At 44.2% G+C, this 23,370-nt stretch overlaps 1 protein-coding gene across 1 annotated transcript in view; it reads right to left on the reverse strand.

Moving 5' to 3' along the window:
• Positions 1-23,370, reverse strand: part of agmo (alkylglycerol monooxygenase) — a 497,656-nt gene that overhangs the window by 154,824 nt on the left and 319,462 nt on the right. The window contains exons 7-8 of the mRNA XM_078538835.1: positions 17,572-17,637; positions 5,674-5,753 (exon numbers count right to left, since the gene is read on the reverse strand). Coding sequence (XP_078394961.1) covers positions 5,674-5,753; positions 17,572-17,637 — 146 coding nt within the window. The remainder of the gene's footprint in view (positions 1-5,673; positions 5,754-17,571; positions 17,638-23,370) is intronic.

Consider the following 23,370-nt stretch of genomic DNA (forward strand, 5'->3'; position numbering starts at 1 on the left):
GCAGTCCAAATGCTCTGCAATCCACTAAAGTGCTCATGTGCCAGGGATGGGGGGTGGCTGCAGGGGGCAGGGGGGTGGGGGAGCTCTGGAGAACTTGGTGGCACTTTGATGCCTCTGCATTGCTTGAGTGGGCAGATAAGCCTGGAGCCTGACCCCAGTCATATCAATGCAGCTACATCTGAACTGTCTCAGTTGCTGATGAATGGTCACTTTCTACAGGTTTCCCGAATGCGTGGCCGCTTCCCTTGCCCACCCTACCCCCCCACCCTGAAGGCCTGTGCGCTATATTCAACAGCTGGGCTGCCCTTGCACCCCCACCACCGCCACCAGTCATCTCAGAGGCTGGGCTGCCCTTAACCACCACCCCCCCGCCACCGCCAGTTGTCTTAATGGCAAAGCTACATTTGTACCCCCTCACAAGTTGTCTCAATGGCAGGGCTGCACTTGGCCCCTACACCCCCTCACCCTCACAAGTTGCCTCCAAGGCAGGGTGGCACTTAACCCCAATTCCAAGGCTCCCCTGAAGCCTGCAAAACAAAAGGTGACCCTGTGGTGCACTGCAGAACATTACTGTGCACTCACCTCCAGTTCACCCAAAGTACAGGCCACCAAGTGCATTCTGTGCTGTTGTGAAACACGTCGGCGTGCTTTCCTGCTGATGTGGACAGATGCAAGAGGGTGTCGAGCTGCTGGTCCTCCTCCCTATGGGTACCCAATGACCCCTGGCTGACTCCTTGAGGAGAAGTGGAAGCTGGAGTAAGATCGAGCTGCACCATATCCATCTCGTGCTGAGACACTGTTGGAGGCCAACTATGGCATCGGCGATGGAGTTCAGTGCAGGACCAATGTCCTGGACCAAGGTCTCCATGGCAGCTGCCATCCCACGAGTTGACCTCGGTGCATTGCAATGCCAGCATTATCACCTCAGCCTGAAGACAGACAGACTCCTCCATTGTGCCTTGCAATCTGAGGAGTGTAGCGGACATCCCTTCCTGATGTTCCCGAGCTTGCCTTTGCAGCTCCAGCAACTGAGATTTGACCGAGCCCAGAGGCTCATCATCTGACTCAGACTCAGTAGTCCTCCGAGTGTCGGACACCTGGGAAGTCCCTGCCACCACCTGCTGTAGATCAGACAGTGCGAAGTGCTCATCAGCTTGTGACCCCAAGGCTAGTCTAAAGCTAGGTCCCACGGAGGTGCGTCTCTATGCTGGTTGAGGGTGTGGGTGAGCGCTGTGATGGGGCTTCAATTAGGGTGTCATCCTCACTTGGTTGCGCAGCATTGACCTCACTGTCAGAACAGAATGGTCCGGATCGTTGCCGAGCAACTGGATTAATCTATTTTCAAAGTCTGTGAGGGCTTGATGTCCAACATTCCTCCACCAGTTTGCGACCTCTCCCTTTTGTTGTGTGCCAGCTTGTTCTGCACGAAGACAAGTGGAGCGAGTGTACGCAGGACACCTGTCAGGCCAGATGATAAGGATGCCTGGCATGTGTGGGTGGTGAGTGGTGCTGTAGGCAGGATGAGGACATGATCCGCAGAGCAGGTGAAGGTGTGTGTGAGAGAGTGAATGGTGATGTCCCTTGAACTGGCAGCGAGTGAGATCTCTGTGGATGTGTGATGGGTTTGTGAGTGTGTGAGTTGAAAGCGATAAGAAGAGTGAATTACCCTGTCGGAATGGAGCAGATCATTCATCCTCTTTACGCACTGGATGGCTGTCCTCTTTTGCAGGGCGTTGGCACTGACCACCCTGCCACCGCCTCCCATTCTGGATTGGTGACCTCGCTTGCTGGTCTTCGCCCAGAGCAGGGGTAGAGGACTTCACGGTGAGCCTTCACTGCACCCAGTAGGTGCCCAAGGGAGGCTTCACTAAATTTGTGGGCAGCACATTTCCTCCCTTTGGCAGTCATGACTATCCAGCAGCTTTCGATCCCTTAGAGAGCGCTTGCTCTGTGCATGGGCGCCCTTTAAATATAGTGTCTGGATTATTGAAAGCCTGGGGTGACGATGGGGCGGGCGAATCAGACGTTGTCCCGCTAGCGATCTGGAGTGCTTCCCGAGCATGCATTACTAATGAGGCGGGACGCACTGTGAATGGGACGATACTGCATGAAAACCCACTTTTTTCACGCCTGCTACTGCATATGGTGTAAATCTGGGACAATTCCGCACCAGTCTTCAGGTTCTCACATGCTCTTACTTACAAACATGTTTTCTCACTCTCATTCTCCCATTCTCTCACACTCACTCACTCTCTCACACACTCAGGCCGGGATTTTCTGAGGTGCAGCGAGCCAGCCAAAAGTCCACTGACTTCGACGGCACCAGTAAGTGCTGCCGGTGATCAGAAGATCCTGCTGTCACACTCACACACTCTCTCACTCACATACTCTCACACTCACACACTCACTCTCTCAAACTCTCTCACTCACACACTCTCACACTCACACACTCACTCTCTCAAACTCTCTCACTCACACACTCTCACACTCACACACTCACTCTCTCAAACTCTCTCACTCACATACTCTCACACTCACACCCTCACTTTCTCAGACTCCATCACTCACATACTCTCACACTCACACACTCTCTCACTCACATACTCTCACACATACTCTCACACACTCACTTTCTCAAACTCTCATTCACATACTCTCACACTCACACACTCTCTTACTCACATACTCTCACACATACTCACACTCACACACTCACTTTCTCAAACTCTCTCACTCACATACTCTCACACTCACACCCTCACTTTCTCAGACTCCCTCACTCACACACTCTCACACTCACACACTCACTCTCTCAAACTCTCACTCACATACTCTCACACTCACACCCTCACTTTCTCAAACTCCCTCACTCACATACGCTCACACTCACACACTCTCTCACTCACATACTCTCACACATACTCTCACACTCACATACTCGCACACATACTCTCACACTCACTTTGTCAAACTCTCATTCACATACTCTCACACTCACACACTCTCTTACTCATATACTCTCACACTCACACACTTTCACACTCACATACTCTCACACTCTCTCACAGACTCTCACACTCTCTCTTGCACTCCCACATTCTCTCACTCTCACACACTATTACTCTCACATTCAATCACACTCATGCACAAGTGCACCTATGCACTTGTACTGACCATTGAAGGAAGATTGTTCAAGGTCAGGAGGGAACATATAACCCTTAGAAGAACACATTCAGAACCAGAACCAGATCCACCTGAGGAGGAGATGTAAAGCCTGAGCCTATATTGGAGCCAGGCAAAAGTTGCTGAGGGCCTTGTGGTAAAATCTCCACCCTCTCCACCTGCCGATCCAGCACCCGTTCTGGCTGAGGATTCCAGGACCTTCTCCTGGGCTTCAGGAACAAATAAGCATCTGCCCACTCATAGCATTGTCTCCATTACTAAGATTCCACTTGTGTGTTTCCAAAGCCCCGACACCACAGCCCAAACCGGAGGCAAAACGCAAAACCAGAAATGCAGATCAGTGAATTAGAGAATGATAGGATGCCACCACAGGGCCCAGGCCAGGTTGAAGTTAAAATGAACCAGGGGATACAGAAACAATCTGATAACCAGGCATCATCAATTATTTGTCCGGAACTTGCCTCACGATATTGATGAGATGAAGTGAAAGAATTTTTCACATGCTACGAGTTGGTGGAAGGAACTCTGTATTAACACTAAGGGTAACATTTTTAGCTCGGCAGGCAGGCGCCTGCCCGACCCGACCGAGTGTAAAATGACGCGCGATAACATCGGGCAAGCGTCCCAGCATTATCGAGCACGCGCGCGATATTTCGGTCAGCAGGCGGGCTTCCGGTGGCAATTAAAGGTCTATTAAGGCCATTAACAAGTTAATTGAAAGAAATCTTTCACTGCTGGCCAACCTTATGGTTGGCAGGCAGGCGAAAAAGCCAAGCGGCCTTTGCACTTTTTTGGAAACCTCATCCATGGGTGGGATGAGGTTCCCAAAAGCAAATAAAAATAAAACAAAAACTTTAATTTTTCATTAATAACATGTCCCTACTCATGTGACAGATTCACATGAGGGGACATGTTTTATAACATCTATAAAATCTTCATTTTTTTTTTCAAATCTGTTCATCTCCCTGAGGCAGCTCTGTGCCTCAGAGAGATTTGCAAATGGCACTCGGGCATATGCACGAAGTTCACACACTCGCCCCACTTGCACTACCCCCCCACCCCACCCACTCGCACAGGCAGCGCTGAGTGCTGAAGTTCGCGTTTCATGCTGGGCGGGCCTTACTTGGCCCACCAGCATGAAATCACCTTCTGGGGATGAATGCGGGCTCCCAACCACGCCCGCCGAGCCCCACACCTGACATGGGTGAAATTCTGCCCTAAAACTAGTGGCTGGAGGGGTTCGGCAAGGGCCAGTGAGGTGAAGCACTAGGCACTTTACTTTTTACCTTGTGCTCCAGCAGCCTCAAGCCAGGGCTGAAGAAAGAAGCAGCATTTGACAATGACACGGCCCGAACAGAAGTTCACGAGGTAGGCAAGGAGGGTCTGAGGAATCTGGTGCGTCCTACTGCTTGGCCAATGATTGCTGTTGTTGGCCAATTAGCCTGTCAATTAGGATGGTCTTTGCGCCAGATTGGCTGCTTTGGACACTAACACCCAGATTGATAGGTTGCTTGTCCAATGAGCCCAGGCCCCAGTAGAGGCATAGGCCCTAGTGATTAACATCATCTGCACTCCCACTTTCCTGGGCTCTAGGCGGCAGCTATTAGGTTTCACTGTTTGAAGGCTTCCCAGCCTGTCAGTTTCACTGAACAAGCACTTTCTGCTGTGCACACATCTGGGTGACTCTTGTGAGTTGCAGATACTCAGGAAACCTGTGCGCTGGTTGTTAAAGGCAGAATGTTGGGTTAAATCTTCAGTTAATTACGTCTCTGAATATTTCAGTTCCTTACCCGACAGCTCTATGGGGTTTCAGCTGCAAACTCAACGAGTTAAGCCTGGAAGTGGGTGAGATCACGTCGGTTTTCTGACCTGACATTACTGTTTGGAGCTTTAGCATACTCCCCCCACCCCACTTCCCCCCAACACCCCTCCCCCTCTCAAACCCATGCCTGCCTCCCCTTGGCAGTTAAATCTCTGCCTAATGTCTACCAGCTAAAGAATACAAATGTGAGAATAAATTGCAGGGAGAAAATATATTCAGAAATAAAATTATTTAGGTTTAAAATATCGATCAGCTATTTATATCTCCATTAATAAAAATGTATTTAGCAATAGGTACAACCATGAAAATAATATCATTAGGTATGATAGAATTCAACTTCAAAAAACAAGGGAAACTTTCAGGCTGTGAATAAAATTGCCCACTGGATGAAATATATGATGCTGCTTTCTTTTTAGAACACATGTTGGAATTATTAAGTGCCTTTATGTGCAAACTAGTTTGCATTGCCTTTTTTTAACCCTAACCCCCATGTTAAAATATGCATTCTGTTAAAAATCAAGTTGCCTCAAGGGAATAATTTTTGCCTCACAACATAAAAAGCAATTTGTGGTTCAACGCTGTAGCAGAAGAGAATGATCTTGAAACAAACTTTACAGATGAATTTAATAATAAAATAAATATTAATTCCAAATTAAGAATATATGTACCTGCACCCAGAGAGGTTCAAATGCATTGATTGGGTGAGTCAATCCATAGGTCACTTTCTCATTCTCTGGCTCAAAGGTACCTGTTTCATCAAAGAGAAATAGTGATAAGAACGACCTACCTACATGCATCATTCTTTGATTCCCCACATATGAAAGGAAGGGAAATGTAATTACATTAAAGAATCGTTGTTGCTATCATGCTTTTGCTGTAAGTGCTAAGCTGCTGCAGAAGTGTGTTGCTTTCTAAGTTTGACACGTTAGAAACTGGGAGAAACTCATGGAAACACATTCTGGCCTGAATTTTCGTGGAGACAGAAGGACTCCATGCCTTAGCTAGAACCCCCGATTCCAGAAGCCCTGCCCTCAACCTGGCACCCACAATTTTCCCCAGGGAAAGGGGTGGGTTGTACTGTGCACATCTGTGGTTCACAGAGGCAGCTGCACATGACAAAATGCAGCTGCCTTCAAACAAATTCAATTTTCATTACTGGGATTTCTAAAACATAACCAAGGGATTTAGACATTTGAGACAAAGGTCTAAAGCTGCTGGAATTATTTAAAGAGGTAAGGTCCCCTTTTGGAGAGGTAATGTAACCCTTTTGGAGAGGTAAGTTGCCCTTTGGGAGAGGTCAGGTGCCCCTTTTGGAGAGATAAGGTGCACTTTAGGAGAGGTCAAATATCCCTTTGCAATTGTTAAGAGTAGTTATGAATGTGTGTAAAAAGTGGATAAGCTCTGTGGAACTGTTAAGCTCAAGCCTTTAATTTTTGCAAAAAAAATCTAGCTTGCACTTGAAAAAAAAGGGCACTTGCTATTTCATTACTAGTTGGCATAAAATTAGTGTTGCTTGACTGTTTCCACAACCTATCAAAATCACAATGGGGAGTCTGTAAATTCACAGTTTGATTCATAGCTCCAAGTGGTTATAAAGAGATTTGTGGGGGCTATGAATACAAATGTATGTTTCCACATGGGATTAAGAACTTTGAAGGAAAGGTTTGTTTTATAAAGGATTAAGTACTTGAAGAGATTTAAATGCTATCAGTGAGGGTGCTTACTTTAAGTCTGCAGTAGACACATAGAACATTATTTTATTTCATCTCATTATGGCTTCTGAGGTTGGCCTATGTGGAATACTGGGTGAGTTGGCATGGAGGGTGTAAAAGCAAATGGTGGTGGGTGGCAGGATATACTGGCATGAGTTGGAACTAAGTTCACATAGGGGTTATAGTGGGCTATGGGGATCGGTGGGCGTGGGAGCATGAGGTGACATGAGTTAGCAAGGATGGGGCATGGGAGTGTGTGGAGGTGTGAGGGTTTTACTGTTTTTATTGTAATTGGGACAAAGTCCTTGAGCACCAAACTGGGCCTTTTAAACAGCCCGTCTTGGCACCCAGCAAACCCCTGTGGCTGCCTCCGAACTCATTTTGGGAACAGCTGGGCTGACTCCAGTTAGCACCCACGCCTCTAGAACGAAAATCGTAAGATGTGGGGCACTTTCTCCCGAGTTGGGTTTGCGGTGTTGGGAATTTTCCCAACTCTGCGCTCCCGACTCGGCAGCAAAAAATTTGGCCCTCTATCACACCAGTGCAAAATAAGAAACTGCATTTATATGGTGCCATAGCAACATCTCAGAAAATTCCCAAGATGCTTAATGTGCTCTTCAAGCATGATGACTGTTGTAGTATTCCAGCCAGTTTGCACAGGGTAAGATTCCTAAATCACCAACGAGTGATAGCTGAAGGCTTGCTGAATGTCAGCTTTGATATGTTATTTATATTACTCTTTTTAACTTCATGAAGCACTATTACATAGGCCAGAATTTTGAAGTTGGCAGGCGGGCCCGGGAGTGGCCAGGAAATGGCTCACCTCCTGTGATCGGCCCCCAACCACAATTTCACACTGGCTGGTTAATTAACGACCAGCCAGCATGAAAGGCGCACTGAAATGTTCAGCGCTGCTGAGGTGGGGGCGGGAGGAGAACATAAGAACATAAAAAATAAGAACAGGATTAGACCATTCGGCTCCTCGAGCCTACTCCGCCATTCAATAAGATCATGGCTGATCTTCTTGCGTTTTGATTTCCACATTCCCATCAACCCCTGATAACCTTTGATTCCCTTGCCTAACAAGAATCTGTCTACCTCTGCCTTAAAAATATTCAATGAACCTACCTCCACTGCCTTCGGAGGCAAAGTCGTACAACCCTCTGAGTGAAAATATTTCTCCTCATCTCTGTCCTAAAAGGGTGACCCCTAAGTTTAAAACAGTGCCCCCTAGTTCTGGACTCACCCACAAGAGGAAACATCCTTTCGAGGTCCACCTTCTCAAGTCCGTTCAGGATCAAATTACCCCTCGCTCTTCTAAACTCCAGTGGAAACAAGCCCAGTCTGTCCAACCTTTCCTCATAAGACAACCCACTCATTCCAAGTATCAATCTAGTAAACCTCCTCTGAACCGCCTCCAATGCATTTACATCCTTCCTTAAATAAGGAGACCAAAACTGCACATAGTGTTCAAGATGCGGTCTCATTAATGCCCTGTATAACTGAAGCATAACATCCATATTTTTTATGGTTCAATCCCTCTCGTAACAAAGAATAACATTCCATTAGCCTTCCTAATTACTTGCTGTACCTGCATACTAATTTTTTGTGACTCATAGATCACCTAAATCCCTCTGCACCTCAGAATTATGCAGCCATTCTCCATTTAAGTGATACTCTGTTTTTTTGTTCTTCCTGCCAAAGTGAACAACTTCACATTTTCTCACATTAAGCTCCATTTGCCAGATCTTTGCCCACTCACTCAACCTATCTATATCCACCTGCAACCTCCTCATGCCCTATTCACAACATAGTTTCCTACCTATCTTTGTGTCATCTGCAAATTTAGCTACCATGTCTTTACTCCCCTCATCTACGTCGTTGATGTAAATTGTAAAAAGTTGAGGCCCCAGCACAGACGCCTGTGGGACTCCACACGACACATCCTGTCAATCCAAAAATGATCCATTTATGCTTTCTACCAGTCAGCCAATCTTCGGTCCATGCTAATATGTTACCCACTACACCATGCACTTTTATTTTCTGTAATAGCCTTTGATGTGGCACCTTATCAAATGCCTTCTGGAAATCCAAGTATCGTATGTCTAACTTTATCCACTGAGAACATTACTCCTTCAAAAAACTTCAATAAATTGGTTAAACATGATTTTCCTTTCACAAATCTATGCTGACTCTTCCTGACTGCCTTGAGCTCTTCTAAGTCCCTAGCTATAACCTACTTAATGATCAATTTTGATAACTTCCCCACGACAGACGTCAAGCTAACTGGCCTATAGTTTCCTGTTTTCTGCCTCTCTCCCTTCTTAAATAGAGGGGCTATATTTGCTAGTTTCCAGTCTGATGGAACCTTTCCAGAATCTAGCGAATTTTGGAAAATTAATAGCAGCACATCGACTACCTCAATAACCACCTCTTTTAAGACCCCAGGATGTAATCCATCGGGGCCCAGAGACTTGCCAGCCTGCAACTCCATCAATTTGCTCAGTACCATTTCTCTAGTGATTTCAATTTCACCAAGTTCCTCTCTCCCTTTCACCTCCTGATTTGCAGCTATTACCAGAATGTTTTTTGTATCCTCTATAGTAAACACAGAAGCAAAATATTTGTTTATTTCTTCTGCCATTTCCTTATTATCTAATATTAACTCCCCGCTGTCACTCTCTCGAGGAACAACATTTATTTTACTTACTCCTTTGCTTTTTAAATACCTGTAGAAACTCTTGCTATCTGTTTCTGGGCGAGTGCTGAAGTCAGCGCGGGCGCGGGGAGCGCTCACAGAATGCTCTGCGAGCTGCCTCAGGGAGCTGAAGAATTCAAATCCAATAAAAACAGATTTTAAAATCCGAAAAAAATGCCCATGCATCAGAAACAGTCCCCTGAACCTATACAACACGAAAATTCTGTGTACAAATGTTTATTTTATTTTATTTAATGACGGAAACCTCATCCCACCCTTAGATGAGGTTTCCTGAAAAATGCAAAGGCCGCCTGGCTGATTCGCCCACTCGCCAACTGTAACGATGGACGGGCAATGAAAAATCCCAATTAATTACGTCATTAATGGGCTAAATAGCCATCTTAATTGTCGGCGGGCACGCTTCCGAGTTTAGTGCACGCCCGCTTAGCGAAACATCGTGCGAATGCATGATGATGCCGTGATGTTCATCCAATGCCATCACGCGCTATTTTACGCTCGAGTGTGTCGGGTGGGAAAATTCTGCCCATAAATATGAATGAGGTTACTTGCTTACATTTTGAATAGACTTTTACATCACTGCTGCTGAAGCTCTGTTGGGAATGCTAGAAGAGAAATTGCCTTGCACAGGATAACTGATCCCATTCTCTACTGGCAACAAAAAATAGTGCCTTATTTGTTCACCTTCAGAAACCAAAACACAGACTATTTTATACTTTCCTAAATTTATTTTCACTTAATTGATCTCAAGGAATATTGGACCACCCACGGGCATACATATGAACACAAGAATTAGGAGCAGGAATGGGCCACTCGGCCCTTCTAGCCTGCTCCACCATTCAATAAGATCATGACTGAGCTGATGTTAATCTCAACTTCACAATTCTGCCTATCACCAAAAACCTTTCAATCTTTTGCTTATCAAGAATCTATCTACCTCTGGCTTAAAGATTTCAAGGGGCATAATTTTCTGCCTGTCGGGAAGGCTGGGCGGGAGCGGGAGCGGGCGCAGTCAAGCACTGACCCGATCAGGTCTGCGCCGCCATTTTACATGGGCAGGACAATTAAGGCCCGCCCAGCGTGACGCGCATCCGGAAGCGCTGTGCGCTCACTGTGCGGGTGGGGGGGATGGGTGGTGCCTCAGGTAGATTAGTTTTAAGTTCAAAAAGTTTAATAAAGTGGTGAGAAAATTTTAATGACATGTCCCGTCATGTGAAACTATCACATGAGCTGGGACATGTGCATTAATTTCAATAAAATTTTTGTCAAAATTTAAAATCATTCATGAAACCTCATCCCACCCGTGGATGAGGTCCCATGAAAAATGTGAAGGCCACCTGGGCTCTTCGCCTGCCCGCCAACTTTAAGGTTGGACGGGCAGCTCCGTTAATTACTTTAATTGAGAGTTAAATGACCTTAATAGGCCTTTGACAGTTTGGTGGGTGTGCACCCGAGTCGGCTGCATGCCTGCCAAACTGAAAGTCTGAATGACGTGCTGTGTTGTCGGGACGCACGCCCGATGTCACCACGTGCCATTTTACGCCTCGGTGAGCAGGCCCTGCCCCCGCTCGCCAAGCCAAAGATTCAGCCCAAGGATTTTGCCTCAACCACCTTTTGAGGAAGAGAATTCCAAAGTCTCAGAACCCTCTGAGAAAAAAAAAATTCCTAATTTCTGTCCTAAATGGATGACCTCTTATTTTGAAACAATGACCCCCTAGTTCTAGATTCTCCTACAAGAGGGAACATCCTTCCCACATCCGCCCTGTCAAGTCGCCTCAGGATCTTATATGTTTCAATCAAGTCGCCCCTTACTCTTTAAATGCCAGTGGATACAAGCCTAGCTTGTCCAGCCTTTCCTAATCAGACAATCTGCCCATTCCAGGTATTAATCAAGTAAACCTCTCTGAACTTTTTCAAACGCATTTGCATCTTTCCTTAAATAAGGAGACCAATACTGTGCATGGTGCTCCAAATGTGGTCTCACTAATGCCCTGTATAATTGAAGCATAACCTCCCTACTCTTATACTCAATTCCCCCTGCAATAAACAATAACATCCTATTAGCTTTGCTAATTACTTGCTGTACCCACATACTAACCTTTTGTGATTCATGCCTTAGGACATCCAGATCCCTCTGCATCTCACAGCTCTGCAATCTCTCATCATTTAGATAATATGCCTCTTTTTTATTCGCCCTGCCAAAATGGACAATCTCACATTTTCCTACATTATACTCCATTTGCCAGGGCTTTATCCACTCACCTAACCTATCTATATCCTTTTCTGGCCTCCTTATGTCTTCTTCACAGCTACTTTCCCACCTCATCAAGGCCTTGGGTGTCAAGGCCAATGCATTCTTCAGGTCAAACAAAGTGGTAGGCCAAGGGAGATAACTGGATCCTTGCAGGGTTGGTGGATGAGGGAGGCAGGGATGGGCAAGAGGGTGAGATAAGAGAGAGAGAGGGATGAGGGGCTGATTACACGGACCTTTAAAAATGATGGGTGGGACCCGGACGCAGGACTCCAGCTCCCATTTCCAACGGATCCAATTTTTGCTGGTGGGGGAAAGGCATGGGTGTGATTCACAAAGGTGGGAAACCCAAACTCAACAGTGCCATTTGAACTCAGTGCTGTGTTCACACAGACCCCATTTTGGCTGTTACAAGGGCCTTAACCCACAGTGTGGGAGTCACAACTTGATGAAGTAGACATAAACACTGTTGAAGGGCAGATAAGGTCTGTCATGACCTGGAGTTTCTTTAAATATCCCACTTTTTAAACATTAAAAAAAGGGCTGTAAGCTCTCAGTAAGAGTTAACAAAAACCCTCTGCTGGACTGCTTTGAATAACATGCCATCGGAGTAAGTTAGAAAAAAATTATCATCTGTTTGTGCAGATTCCCAAGGGCTGTTATTATGTCATTATGAATGCTTTCCCGAGTTTCAAGAGCTACAATTATCTCAGCAGGGAGTTCACAGTTTAATTGGCAGTTTAAAGATGCTATTAAAGGATTAGCTGTCCTTGATGTGGGGTCTGAATAGAACTTTATTTGTTTTCATAAGAGATCAACCATGTGAGAAGATTTAACAGCTTTGAACGGGTTTCATGGATGGGGTTTTCTCTCACTACCAAGTGTGTATGAGTGAGAGCTGTATTGGCTTGTCATAAGTTTAGTTTTTTCATCTCCATATGGCTCCCGAGGTTTTCCTATGGTGTATACTAAGTGAGGGAGGGAGGAAGGTAGGGAGGTGCCGGGTGGGTATGAAGGTGCCATGAGGGATGCTGGGGGGAGGCATGAGTTAGCATAGAGGTGGCATGGGGGAATGAGATGCAATGGGGGTTGGCAGGGTCATAAGCTGGCATGGAGGTATGAAGGGGGCAGGGGTTAGGAAGGGTGAGTGCTAGAGGGCCTAGCATCTTCTAAAACAACTGGGATAATGTCCTGGAGAACCGAGACAGGCCTTCTAACCAGCCTGTCTCGCACTTGCCCGCCTCCATGGATACCTGGGATCTGCTTCCAGGGTCACGGGACCCAACTCTATCCTACCCCTGCATCGCCAGATGAAAATTGGATCTAATGAGGTCCTTTAATCTGCAGTGAGTCTGCCGAGTCAGGAAATTCCCCAACTGAAGCTATCCACCTCAGTAGTGAAAATCTGGCCTGAGAAATGAGGTATTTGACAGTGGGGAAGACAGACAGCAGAAGGAGAAAATTCTATCAGAGAGGTGGAAGGAGTGGAGGGGGCAGGGCAGACAGAAAGGAACAGGGAAAGCAGTAGAGAAGATGAGGGAATGATGGGAGCAAAGATGTAGGGGCAACACAAGTGATTGAGGAAGGAGATACCAGGGGAGATGCTGAGGATGGCATTCATCCTCAAGCCCACCCAAAGGCCTCTGGTCATTCCTTTACCCATCATACCACATACTACCACCAACCTCACATCCAAGAGGAAAGAAAAGACAAAAGCAAAATTAGTTAAGGGAAGAGAAGCAGAGGAGGAGAGAATGAGAGACAGAAGGAAAACAACACAAAGAAGCAGCAACATAAAGACAGTATTGCATTCCTCCCTCAAAAAACAAAACCTGCTTGCTGCCTGCTTATATACCTCCTTCCACCCGGGACTGAAAGCTGACCTGTGGCCCTGGTCAACTTCCTCTCTGTGCCTCCCTTTCTTACAATACAACAGGTGACTACACTTCAAAAGTACTTCATTGGTTGGAAAAGCACTTTAGTGAATCCTGAAGTCATGAAAGCTGCTATATAAATGCAAGGTTTTCTTTGGAATAGTTGAATCTGGAGGTGACAATGTTTTTCTTATCAGACTCTAACCTTCCATAACCACTAACACATAAAACCCTACTGCATGTATCCTATCCTGCACCAAGTCTCAAGCACGCATCACCTTTGTCCACATTTACCTAAATCGGCTTCTGGCACCTCGATGCCTCAAATTTATAATTGCCATCTTTTTGTTTAAATTCTTCCATGGTCTTGCACCTCCATATCTCTGTAACCTCCCCCAGCCTTACAACCCCCCTCCCTTCATTCCCTGCAAAACTCCCTTAGGACTCTGCCCTCTTCTGCATTTCCCTCCTTACTCTACCAATGACAGCAGAGCTCTCAACCCCATGTTCTGGAATTTAGAAGCTCTAGGTTCCCCTCCCTTAAATCCCTCCACCTTCTTCATCTCTTTTAAAACCACCTTCAAAAATCATCCCTTTGAACAAGATTTTGGATATCTTTTTCTTTGGATTAATGACTATTATTTCCTTATGCCTCTGTGAAGTGCCTTGGGTTGCTGTTTAAGTAGTTAGAATGAGAAAGAACTGTGGAACTGGGAGGACCAAAAATCAGGTGAAATGAGTTAGCTAATTAAAGTACAAGAAATAATCTTTTAAAAAAAAAATCAAGATAAATAATGTTCAGTGTTACAGCCAGGTATGATGGAAATAATGACACTAATGGAGTTCCTGGAAGTACAGAAACTATGGCCAGGAATTTCCAGCATCATCGTGGTGGGGCCCGCCGCACAAGATTTGGCAACCCAACCAAAAGTCAATTGACTTTTGGCAGGAACGGGCGATCCTGGCGGCGGGCAGGGCTGGAATATCCCACCCTATGTTTTATGCAAGAGTTTTAATTCTCGTTATAAATATTAAGAGAATTGTTGTGCTAAATGGCTCAAAAACTGATGGCAACAGGAAATTATATTTTTGTGACAGGAAGCATATTTAATGGTTCAGAATCATTTGCCTTGTATATAAATGGTTTTAATATGTGTTTTCAATAGAAACTGGCTTTAAAGGGAGTAGCTTCTCCAGATAGCGTTATGCTCGATATGGTCATCCATACAGGTGAAAGGGTAATTTAAATGTGGGATAGGCAATTGCTTTGCACAGATCCCAACAGTGGCCTGCTGGTGAGTAATATCTGGCCATTCAGAAAGATATCTAACATCGTGGTGTTAGCAAATTGTTTTGATTTCTGTGGATCGGGGCAGAGCCTATTCATGAAACTCAAGCCCCAGACACCAAAAAGGTCTGTCAAGAGCAAACAGCAAGAAAAAAATAGTGCTTTTCCATTAAGTAAAGGTCTCACCCAATGGGCTGGTGCGCACATGTTCTTTATTTTTGTAACAGTAGGTGAACAGAAAATTAACTCCTCATACTAAGTGGCATTCATCATACTCAAGTATTTTGTATGTTTTGTCTGTTTTGGAATAAAGCGACTTACGCACCAAATTAAACAATGCCTTGCCTCATGTTAACTCAGTCAGCCACTGGCGAGATTAATGAAGCACGCCTGCTTAAGACCCAGTGGGTTAGATGATAAAGAAGTTTCATTGCTTCACATTGATGGGCATTGGGAACGAATAATTTTTAAAAACAGGCAATCAGGTGGCTTCGGGGAGTGACTGACCCCACCGATTATTTCAGGTGGGGAATCAGGACAATCACATGATTCGAGGTTATGTGATAATTGGAGCAGGACTTGATTGAGTCACCATTTTAAAGTCATGCCTCCTGTCCTTATTTTTATGCTTCCATCTCCAAAAGGCTGTGAGATTACGTCAATTAAAACATTTTAAAACTGAGATTGATAGATTTTGTTGGGTCTTGCCCACCAATCAGAGAACTAGTAAGAAACCCCCATAAATTCCATGGCCAGGGGGGTGGGGGGGGTAGTGTTGGGGAGGGTGGTGGGAGGAGGCCTGATGGAATCAAGTGCCCTTCAGGTACTAATTGGCCACCAGTGGGCCTTCCCCGCAATTGAGTTTCCACTGAATTGCGGTGGGCTCAGGTATAATATTTGTCAATTGGCTAATTAATAAACCTAAATTACATGCCAACACCAACAGCTGGGAGTCCCATTTCAGTCTTTTCCACCCTCCAACTTCATCAGGGGAGGTTTTCCTGCCCCAGGGTATTGACACAGGGTCCCACCCAGGATTAAGCGGGTCCAGCCGCAATAGCTCCTGCAAGTAGATAAAGTTGGGTTATAAACCAGCTCTGATCTGATGAAACCAACTCCAGGAGGTGAATTGCATACTTCTGTTCCTATGCACCAGTTTTTGGCATGAAATTAATGGTGCAATCCCAAAGCCAATAGCCAGACACCCACAACTCTTGCTCCTCCAAGCATTAATAATTTTCCTTACCCTTTTTGTAACAGCATCCAGAAGTCTAGAAGTCTCTTTGAGGACTGCTAGTTAGGTTGCTGAAGATCTGGAACAATTGGGTGGAGCACATGTAACCCATGCTTTGTACACTTTCTGACCAATTTTGATTGAGGTCCTACAAGTGTCATTAAGACCCTTATCTGCAGGTTGCCAGTGGCCATTTTGAGTGGGCACCCTCTACATCTAGACTTTGCCAGCTTCCAATTTGGCAGACAGCACACTTCCATGTGCAATTGGACATGGTAGATCGCGACCTGAAATTTGTCTTTGCAATGATGATTTAACACCAAAAGACAGGCATAATAATATTCCATTTCTCTTCACTGCTATTCACATTTATAATGGAAACTGTCCAAGTAAAGTTGCCACACTTTAACTACACATTCCCACCTGTAATGGGACTGCACACTACAAACGTTCTTAAAAATGCAAATATAAAGAAAGCTTAAGAATCACAGAATTTTAACGGCACAGAAGGAGGCCACTCGGTCCATCATGTCTACACTGGCTCTCCAAATGAGCAGTATGCCCTGCTTTTTCCCCGTGCCCCTGCACATTGTTTCTATTCAAATAATCATCTAATGTTCTCTTGAATGCTTTGATTTAACCTGCCGCCACCACACTTCCAAGCAGTGCATTCCAGACCCGAACCGCTCGTTGCGTGAAAGAGATTTTTTCTCACGTCGCATTTGCTTCTTTTGCAAATCACTTTAAATCTGTGCCTTCTCATTGTTGATCCTTTTACGAGTGGGAACAGCTTCTCTCTATCTGCTCTGTCCAGCCCCCTCATGATTTTGGACACCTTTACCAAGTTTCCTCTTAGCCTTCTTCTCTCCAAGGAGAACAGTCCCAACCTCTCCAAACCTTCTCTCCAAGAAAATTTTACATAGTACTTCATTCTTTTATTCCCTAATATAATTTCTTTATATTTGCCTTGCCTTAAATTTATTCATTATACATTTTATGTTAATTCTCTCAGACTGATTTGTTCCATCTGAGGGGCTTGAGTAAGGTGGAGCCTCTGGCTGGGGAATGTTAACAGGTGTGGTTCCTGGGGACTCTCGATATGGAACCACTTACCATGCTGGGTGCCATAGTACAGCCTTGAAACATCTATGGAAATCATCCCATGAGAATACTCCCCACTATGTGTGTTGACGTTTTTACATTCATTTTATGCACTTTTATCCTGCTCCACAAAATAGAATATGCTGAACTGGGATGTGGGGAGAGGGAGAATGCCACAGGACATTTAACTTCTATGGCCCTTAAAAGCTTTCATGAAGTGGAATGTTTCTCTGTAGCTGTTTTCAACTGTTTTACGATGTACTATGTTCAAACACAGCATTGGTTTGTGAAGTGAATCTGTGTTAGAGATAAGTGTCTTTGCACACTGCCTCACTGAATAGCCTTTGAGAAACTCAAATTTTCTACTAAAACAGAGTCTCTGCTACTTACCAAAAATCCTGTCCCAAATGATAAGAGTTCCAGCATAATTCTTGTCGATGCAGTATTTGTTCCGTCCTGAGGAAAAGGTCAGCAGAAACATACAAGTTATTTTAACACTTGGACTCATGAAGTATGTCACAAATTAGCAGATAGGCAAAGAGTGACGGATTTTCCTGTGGTTTCGACTGATCAGTGCTCAGCAAAAAAAAAAGACCAGTTTAAAGTCTAGGTTGATGTCGTCTCATGTGTGACAAATAATAACAATTAAATTACAAGGGCATGCCAGGATAAAAATTCAACCATGGATTCTTTGCAGTTCATATTAAGCATGGAGAATAAGGATTTAAAATCTGCAATCAGTCTTTTAAATTTGTAATGAATTGAGATTGTCAAGAAAAAGAAAGCCGGCACTTAGGAATAAAACTTTCGCCCATTTCAATACGTATCAGGACTTGCAGCTCAGATATAGTACAACCATTTTCAGATAATTGTTTCTTCTACTCTATCCCAGAAATGTGTTTTAGCTCCACTTTAGCTTCAGAGAAGTACATTTTACACAGAGATAAAAACAAAAAACTACTGCGGATGCTGGAACATTTTACAGCTCTTTCCCATGGGTTAGGGAGGAGAAAGTCAGTCAGAGTTCCCAGTCCTAATGGGATTAATCCTTGCTGGTAGTGCATATGGGTTTTGGGGATGAACAGGATTGGTCTCAGCCATGCTGTCCCTGTGGTTTAGGGGCCTGATGACATTCACTGTTGAGACTTACACATGAATGCTTGGGACCACATGGGCAAGGTACTTGAGGTTGCCCAGCAACCATGGGAAGTAACCAATTTAGTGTCAAATGCAGAACAATTTTCTGCTGTAAATCCAGACTGTCTGAAAATATGCCGTGTAGGTACCTTACCACTTGCAGAAATTAGGAGGCATGAGCCTAGGGCCAAGAGGTAAAGGCAGATACCTCAACGTCAGGAAAATGTGAAGAGAGACACCTGTGACTGGCAAGTAAGACATAGTTTGCAAACAGTGTGTTCATCTTTTAAATTGGGAGGACAAAAGAAGCCCAATTTTCCACAAAAATGAGTGACACTTGACAGGTATGGAAATGACAGCATGCTAGCAGTTTCTACCATCCTTCCCTCCTCCCAACAAGCAATTAAAATGAAAGGAATTCACTCTGTTAGAATACAAATAAGCATCTATCTAAACTCAAAATTTTACATTTAGATTGGACTTCTGAATTTGGGTTTTCCAAATCCAAGAAAGATTTTTAACACAGCACCAGGTCCCTCCCTGTCAGTAAAAATGTCAAGCTTCATAAACAATAACTGGTGGTCCTCATCATGCAATAGGCAAAGCCATTAACACAGTTATTCCCTAGTTGAAAATCATATGTAAGAATGCTTCCTTCTGGACTTGCAGTTTGTGTCCATTTTAGTGTAGGTAAAACAGTCAGAATACTTCCATTTATGCAAGGAGTTTAAGTAATGCTCTGGATTGCATTCTCATCCATACCAAGAGATCAGATGAAGAACAGTTTGTTAGCAACAGGTGTGAATTATTTTTAAAAATTAATTCAGGGGGCGTGGCTGTCACTGGCTAGGCCAGCCTCACACTCCTGACTTGTGCCTTGTAGATGGTGGACAAGCTTTGGGGAGTCAGGAGGTGAGTTACTCATCACAGGATTTACTAGCCTCTGACCTGCTCTTGCAGCTACGGTATTTATATGGCCAATCCAGTTCAGTTTCTGGTCAATGGACACCCCCAGAATGTCGATAGTGGGGGGATTCAGCAATGGTAATGCCATTGAATGTCAAAGGGTGATGGTTAGATTCTCTGTTGTTGGAGATGGACATTGCCTGTCACTTGTGTGGCACAAATGTTACTTGCTACTTGTCAGCCCAAGCCTGGGTATTATCCAGGTCTTGCTGCATTTGGACATGGACTACTTCAGTACCTGAGGGATAGTAAATGGTGCTGAACATTGTGCAATCATCAGCGAACATCCCCACTTCTGACCTTATGATGGAAGGAAGGTCATTGACATGGCAGCTGAAGATGGTTGGGCCTAGGACACTACCCTAAGGAACTCCTGCAGTTAGTATTTATTTGGCCAGTCGTCCATTTATTTATGTCTATAAACTACAGGTACGATGTCTCAAATCCAGCTATCTGAAAGCTGGATTTGTCCAAAAACAGGTCATTTCTTTATGCTGTCAGTTTTCATTGGTACTAATGTGTAAAATAACTTACTGGGACAATTCAGCTTGGTGCTGCAATGGCAGATTGGACTTGTTCTTGGCTTTGCGTGTCACTCTTTTCCCGTGCTCCGAGTGGTCAGAGTGATTTTTGACCCCACCCAATCCACCTTGGACCGAATCCAGCACAGCCTGCAAATCAGCCTTACTTACCTTTTTTTGTCAAATGTTACTCCTTCACTATTATGTATAACTTTTTTCAAACCTTAATAAAAATAAACGTATTCACTTGATTTTATGTGTCTCCTATTATTTGAATTAAGGTTCTGAATTTTTTATCCAAAAACTGGCAAGATCTGAAATCCAGCATGGTCTCAGTCCCGAGGTTGCCATATTTGAGACATTGAAGCTGTATTATATATTGAAAATGCTGAGTCTGTTGTAACATTGAATATAAAAAAAAAATTCAAATCTTCATGCTTTGTAAATGGGTAAACTCATTGCTAAAGCAGCAACATTTACTTGCAGTAGCCCGGTATCAGCTGTGACGAATATCTAGTTCATGGTTCATGTTAATATTTTAGAAGTAATGTTCAGTCCTGAGAAAATTAAAGTGTAACTGTAGAAAATCAGATAAATGCAACTAGAGGAGCTTGGAGTCTATTACATTGAAAAGCTTGGGGCCATGTTGACTTAGAGGTTAACAGCTAGAAAGGTAAGATCCCAAAACAGCAGGTGGGCTTATGTAGCTGGGAAACTGGAGACGTGGTGTCTACACTGCTTGGGAAGAAGTGAAGTCCAGAGAGATGATTTGTTTTTGGAGTCAGATCTAAATTAGTTTAAAAGCAGTCAGTGAATTGTGAAAGGCTACATTGTCATGGAGATGGGTGAAGCTTAAACAGGTTTTCTGGTTTTAATTTATCCCTGTGTTTGCTGGGAGAGGGGGTTAGTTGCAGTTTGGACCTCATGTAGCTTACAGCTCACAGAAAAGCACTGGGAGCTGTTAGTAGGCTCTAGGCAGTTAGGGCTTGGAGAAGTCCTCGGGGAGATGAGAAGGTGGTGGAAGGTCACTGGTTCCATGCCAGGCAGTTAGGGCTCAGAGAGGCCCAGGGAGCTATTTACAAATCAGTGAAGCCAGGCGACTGGAGTTAAGAGAAACCCACAGGCAGTGCCAGCTTAGTGAAGCTAGCGATTCACAAAAGTGCTGGAAATGTTCTGGTAGTTAGTGGCAAGAGTGCAGCTTTGGGAATCCTGTAGAACGCAGTCTCAGGAGAAGAAATTGAACCATCTGGAAGTGAGCAGTGGTTGAAGCAGTCCAAGTCGGAGCAGCTTTTGAGGGAATTCAGAAGCTAAATATTCGAAAGTGAGGAGTTAAAATCCTTCATGAAGGTGACAGAGTTTTAATGAGATTTTGTGACTCACTGTGGTCACTCAGTCTGGGTGCATTGTTGAGAAATCTATGGGATGTGTCTTGATTACATCTGCCATTTAATGTGCAGTGTGGCGTGTTTGGCCACAGTTTGCCCATTAATTCATATTTCGCTCATGTTAATTCTAAATGTCAGTATAAGATAGATATTGTAGATTGCTTTACCTTTCTGACTTTGTATAGTAAGGCTTATTTTGTTTGTTTAAAGCCATGGAGCCTTATGGCTTTATTCTCCTTGTGGGTAACTAGGATCTCAAATTTTGTCTACTTTCAACAAAGAGTTACTGGTCCTTAACTGATAGTAACACAGCTCTGTAAATCTCCAATTTCCATTTTAATGTATTACATATTTAGATGGAAAAGCAAATGCTGAAATTGAGAATGAGCCCTGCTTATAACTCAAGGTGATAGACTTGTGCACAGTTAGTAAACATTCCTGACCTCAGCAGCATGAGGCCTAGCAATTGTTTAAACAACTGACTGCGCAAAATTGCCAGAGTCTGCTGCTGGAGCCCAAATAAATTCTCCCCAGCACTCTGCAAGTGGCTGGAAAGGGGTGTGGGAAATACAGGGCAGGGGAGGCATAAACTTGTATTGTGCGACCCGAAAGAATACTTCTGTTCCTCCTGGCCCTGCAAAGAGAGTAAAGTAGAAATTTACCCCTTTGAGCCTCTTCTGACCCCAATGCCTTTTCCCACTAGGTTGGTCTTTGGAAAAGCCACAATTGCTTCGCCACTGGTTTAATTACCAATTGAAACTCAACGATCAGAGACCAAAATACAAAAATAAGCCCTACCAGTTTCCAGCGTGTGTACCTCCTGCTGCTAAGGAATGACTTGAGCATAGTGACCATTAACTCCCAATTATCTACATCCTTTAGCATACGAACATATAGATAGAGCAGGAGTAGGCCATTCAGCTCCTTGAGCCTGCTCCGCCTTCGATAAGGTCATGGCTGATCTGATTGGGGCCTCAACTCCACTTTCCTGCCTACCTTTTATACCCTATGACTCCCTTGTTAGTCAGGAATCTATCTATCTCTACCTTACAAATATTCAATGATCCTGCCTCTACAGTTGTCTGGGGAAGAGAGTTCCACAGGCTTATGACCCTCTGAGAGAAAAAAATTCTCCTCATTTCCATCTTAAATGGGAGATCCCCTATTTTTAAACTGTGTCCCCTCATTCTAGTCTCTCCCACAAGAGGAAACATCCTCTCATCAACCACACTGTCAAGTTCTCTCAGGATCTTATGTTTCCATAAGATCACATCTCATTCTTCTAAACGCCGATGAATACAGGCCCAGTCTCTCCAACCTCTCCTCATAGGATAACCCCTTCATTCCAGGAGTCAGTCGAGTGAACCTTCTCTGAACTACTTCTACTGCAATTATGTCCTTTCTTAAGCAAGGGAACCAAACTGTACACAGTATTCTAGACGTGGTCTCAACAATGTCCTGTACAACTGTAGCAAAATATCACTACATTTACATTCCATTCCCCTTGCAATAAAAGACAATATTCAATTTTCCTTCCAGATCACTTGCTGTACCTGGATACAAACTTTTTGTGATTTATATACCAGGACACCTAGATCATTCTACCTCAGAATTCTGCAATCTCTCTCCACCTAAAGAATAAAAATAGATTCCAGCATTTTCCGTATGACAGATGTTAAGCTAACTGGCCTGTAGTTTCCTGTCTTCTGTCTCCCTCGTCTCTTGAATAGAGCATATTTCCATTAAGCGTATACTGTCAATCCTGGTTATTCCTCTCCAAAATGTATTGCTTCATTTAAATAAATTACACTATCCATTGATCTGCCCATTCAATGTTAACCAGTTAATGTTTCCTGACAGTCTTTTACAGTTCTCCTCACTGTTTGCCGACTTTCCTACTTCTGTGCCCTCAGCAAATTTTGAGATTGTGCATGGACACGATTGGCTGAACTGCTTCCATCTTCACCGTAAATCTTTTTATGTTTCTAAATAATAATAAATTTGTACAAAGCATTGGTTCAGTTACCATTAGAGTATTGTGTACTCTATTGGGTGTTCTATTAAATAAAGGACATCAACGTTACAGAGTGTGCACGATGTATATTCACACAGATAGTGCAAGGGATGGGAAAATATATTTATAAATATAAGCTTGCAAGAGATTTAATAGAAACATTCAA

This window comes from Cetorhinus maximus, chromosome 3 (assembly GCF_964194155.1).
Source record: "Cetorhinus maximus chromosome 3, sCetMax3.hap1.1, whole genome shotgun sequence".
Classification (NCBI taxonomy): domain Eukaryota; kingdom Metazoa; phylum Chordata; class Chondrichthyes; order Lamniformes; family Cetorhinidae; genus Cetorhinus; species Cetorhinus maximus.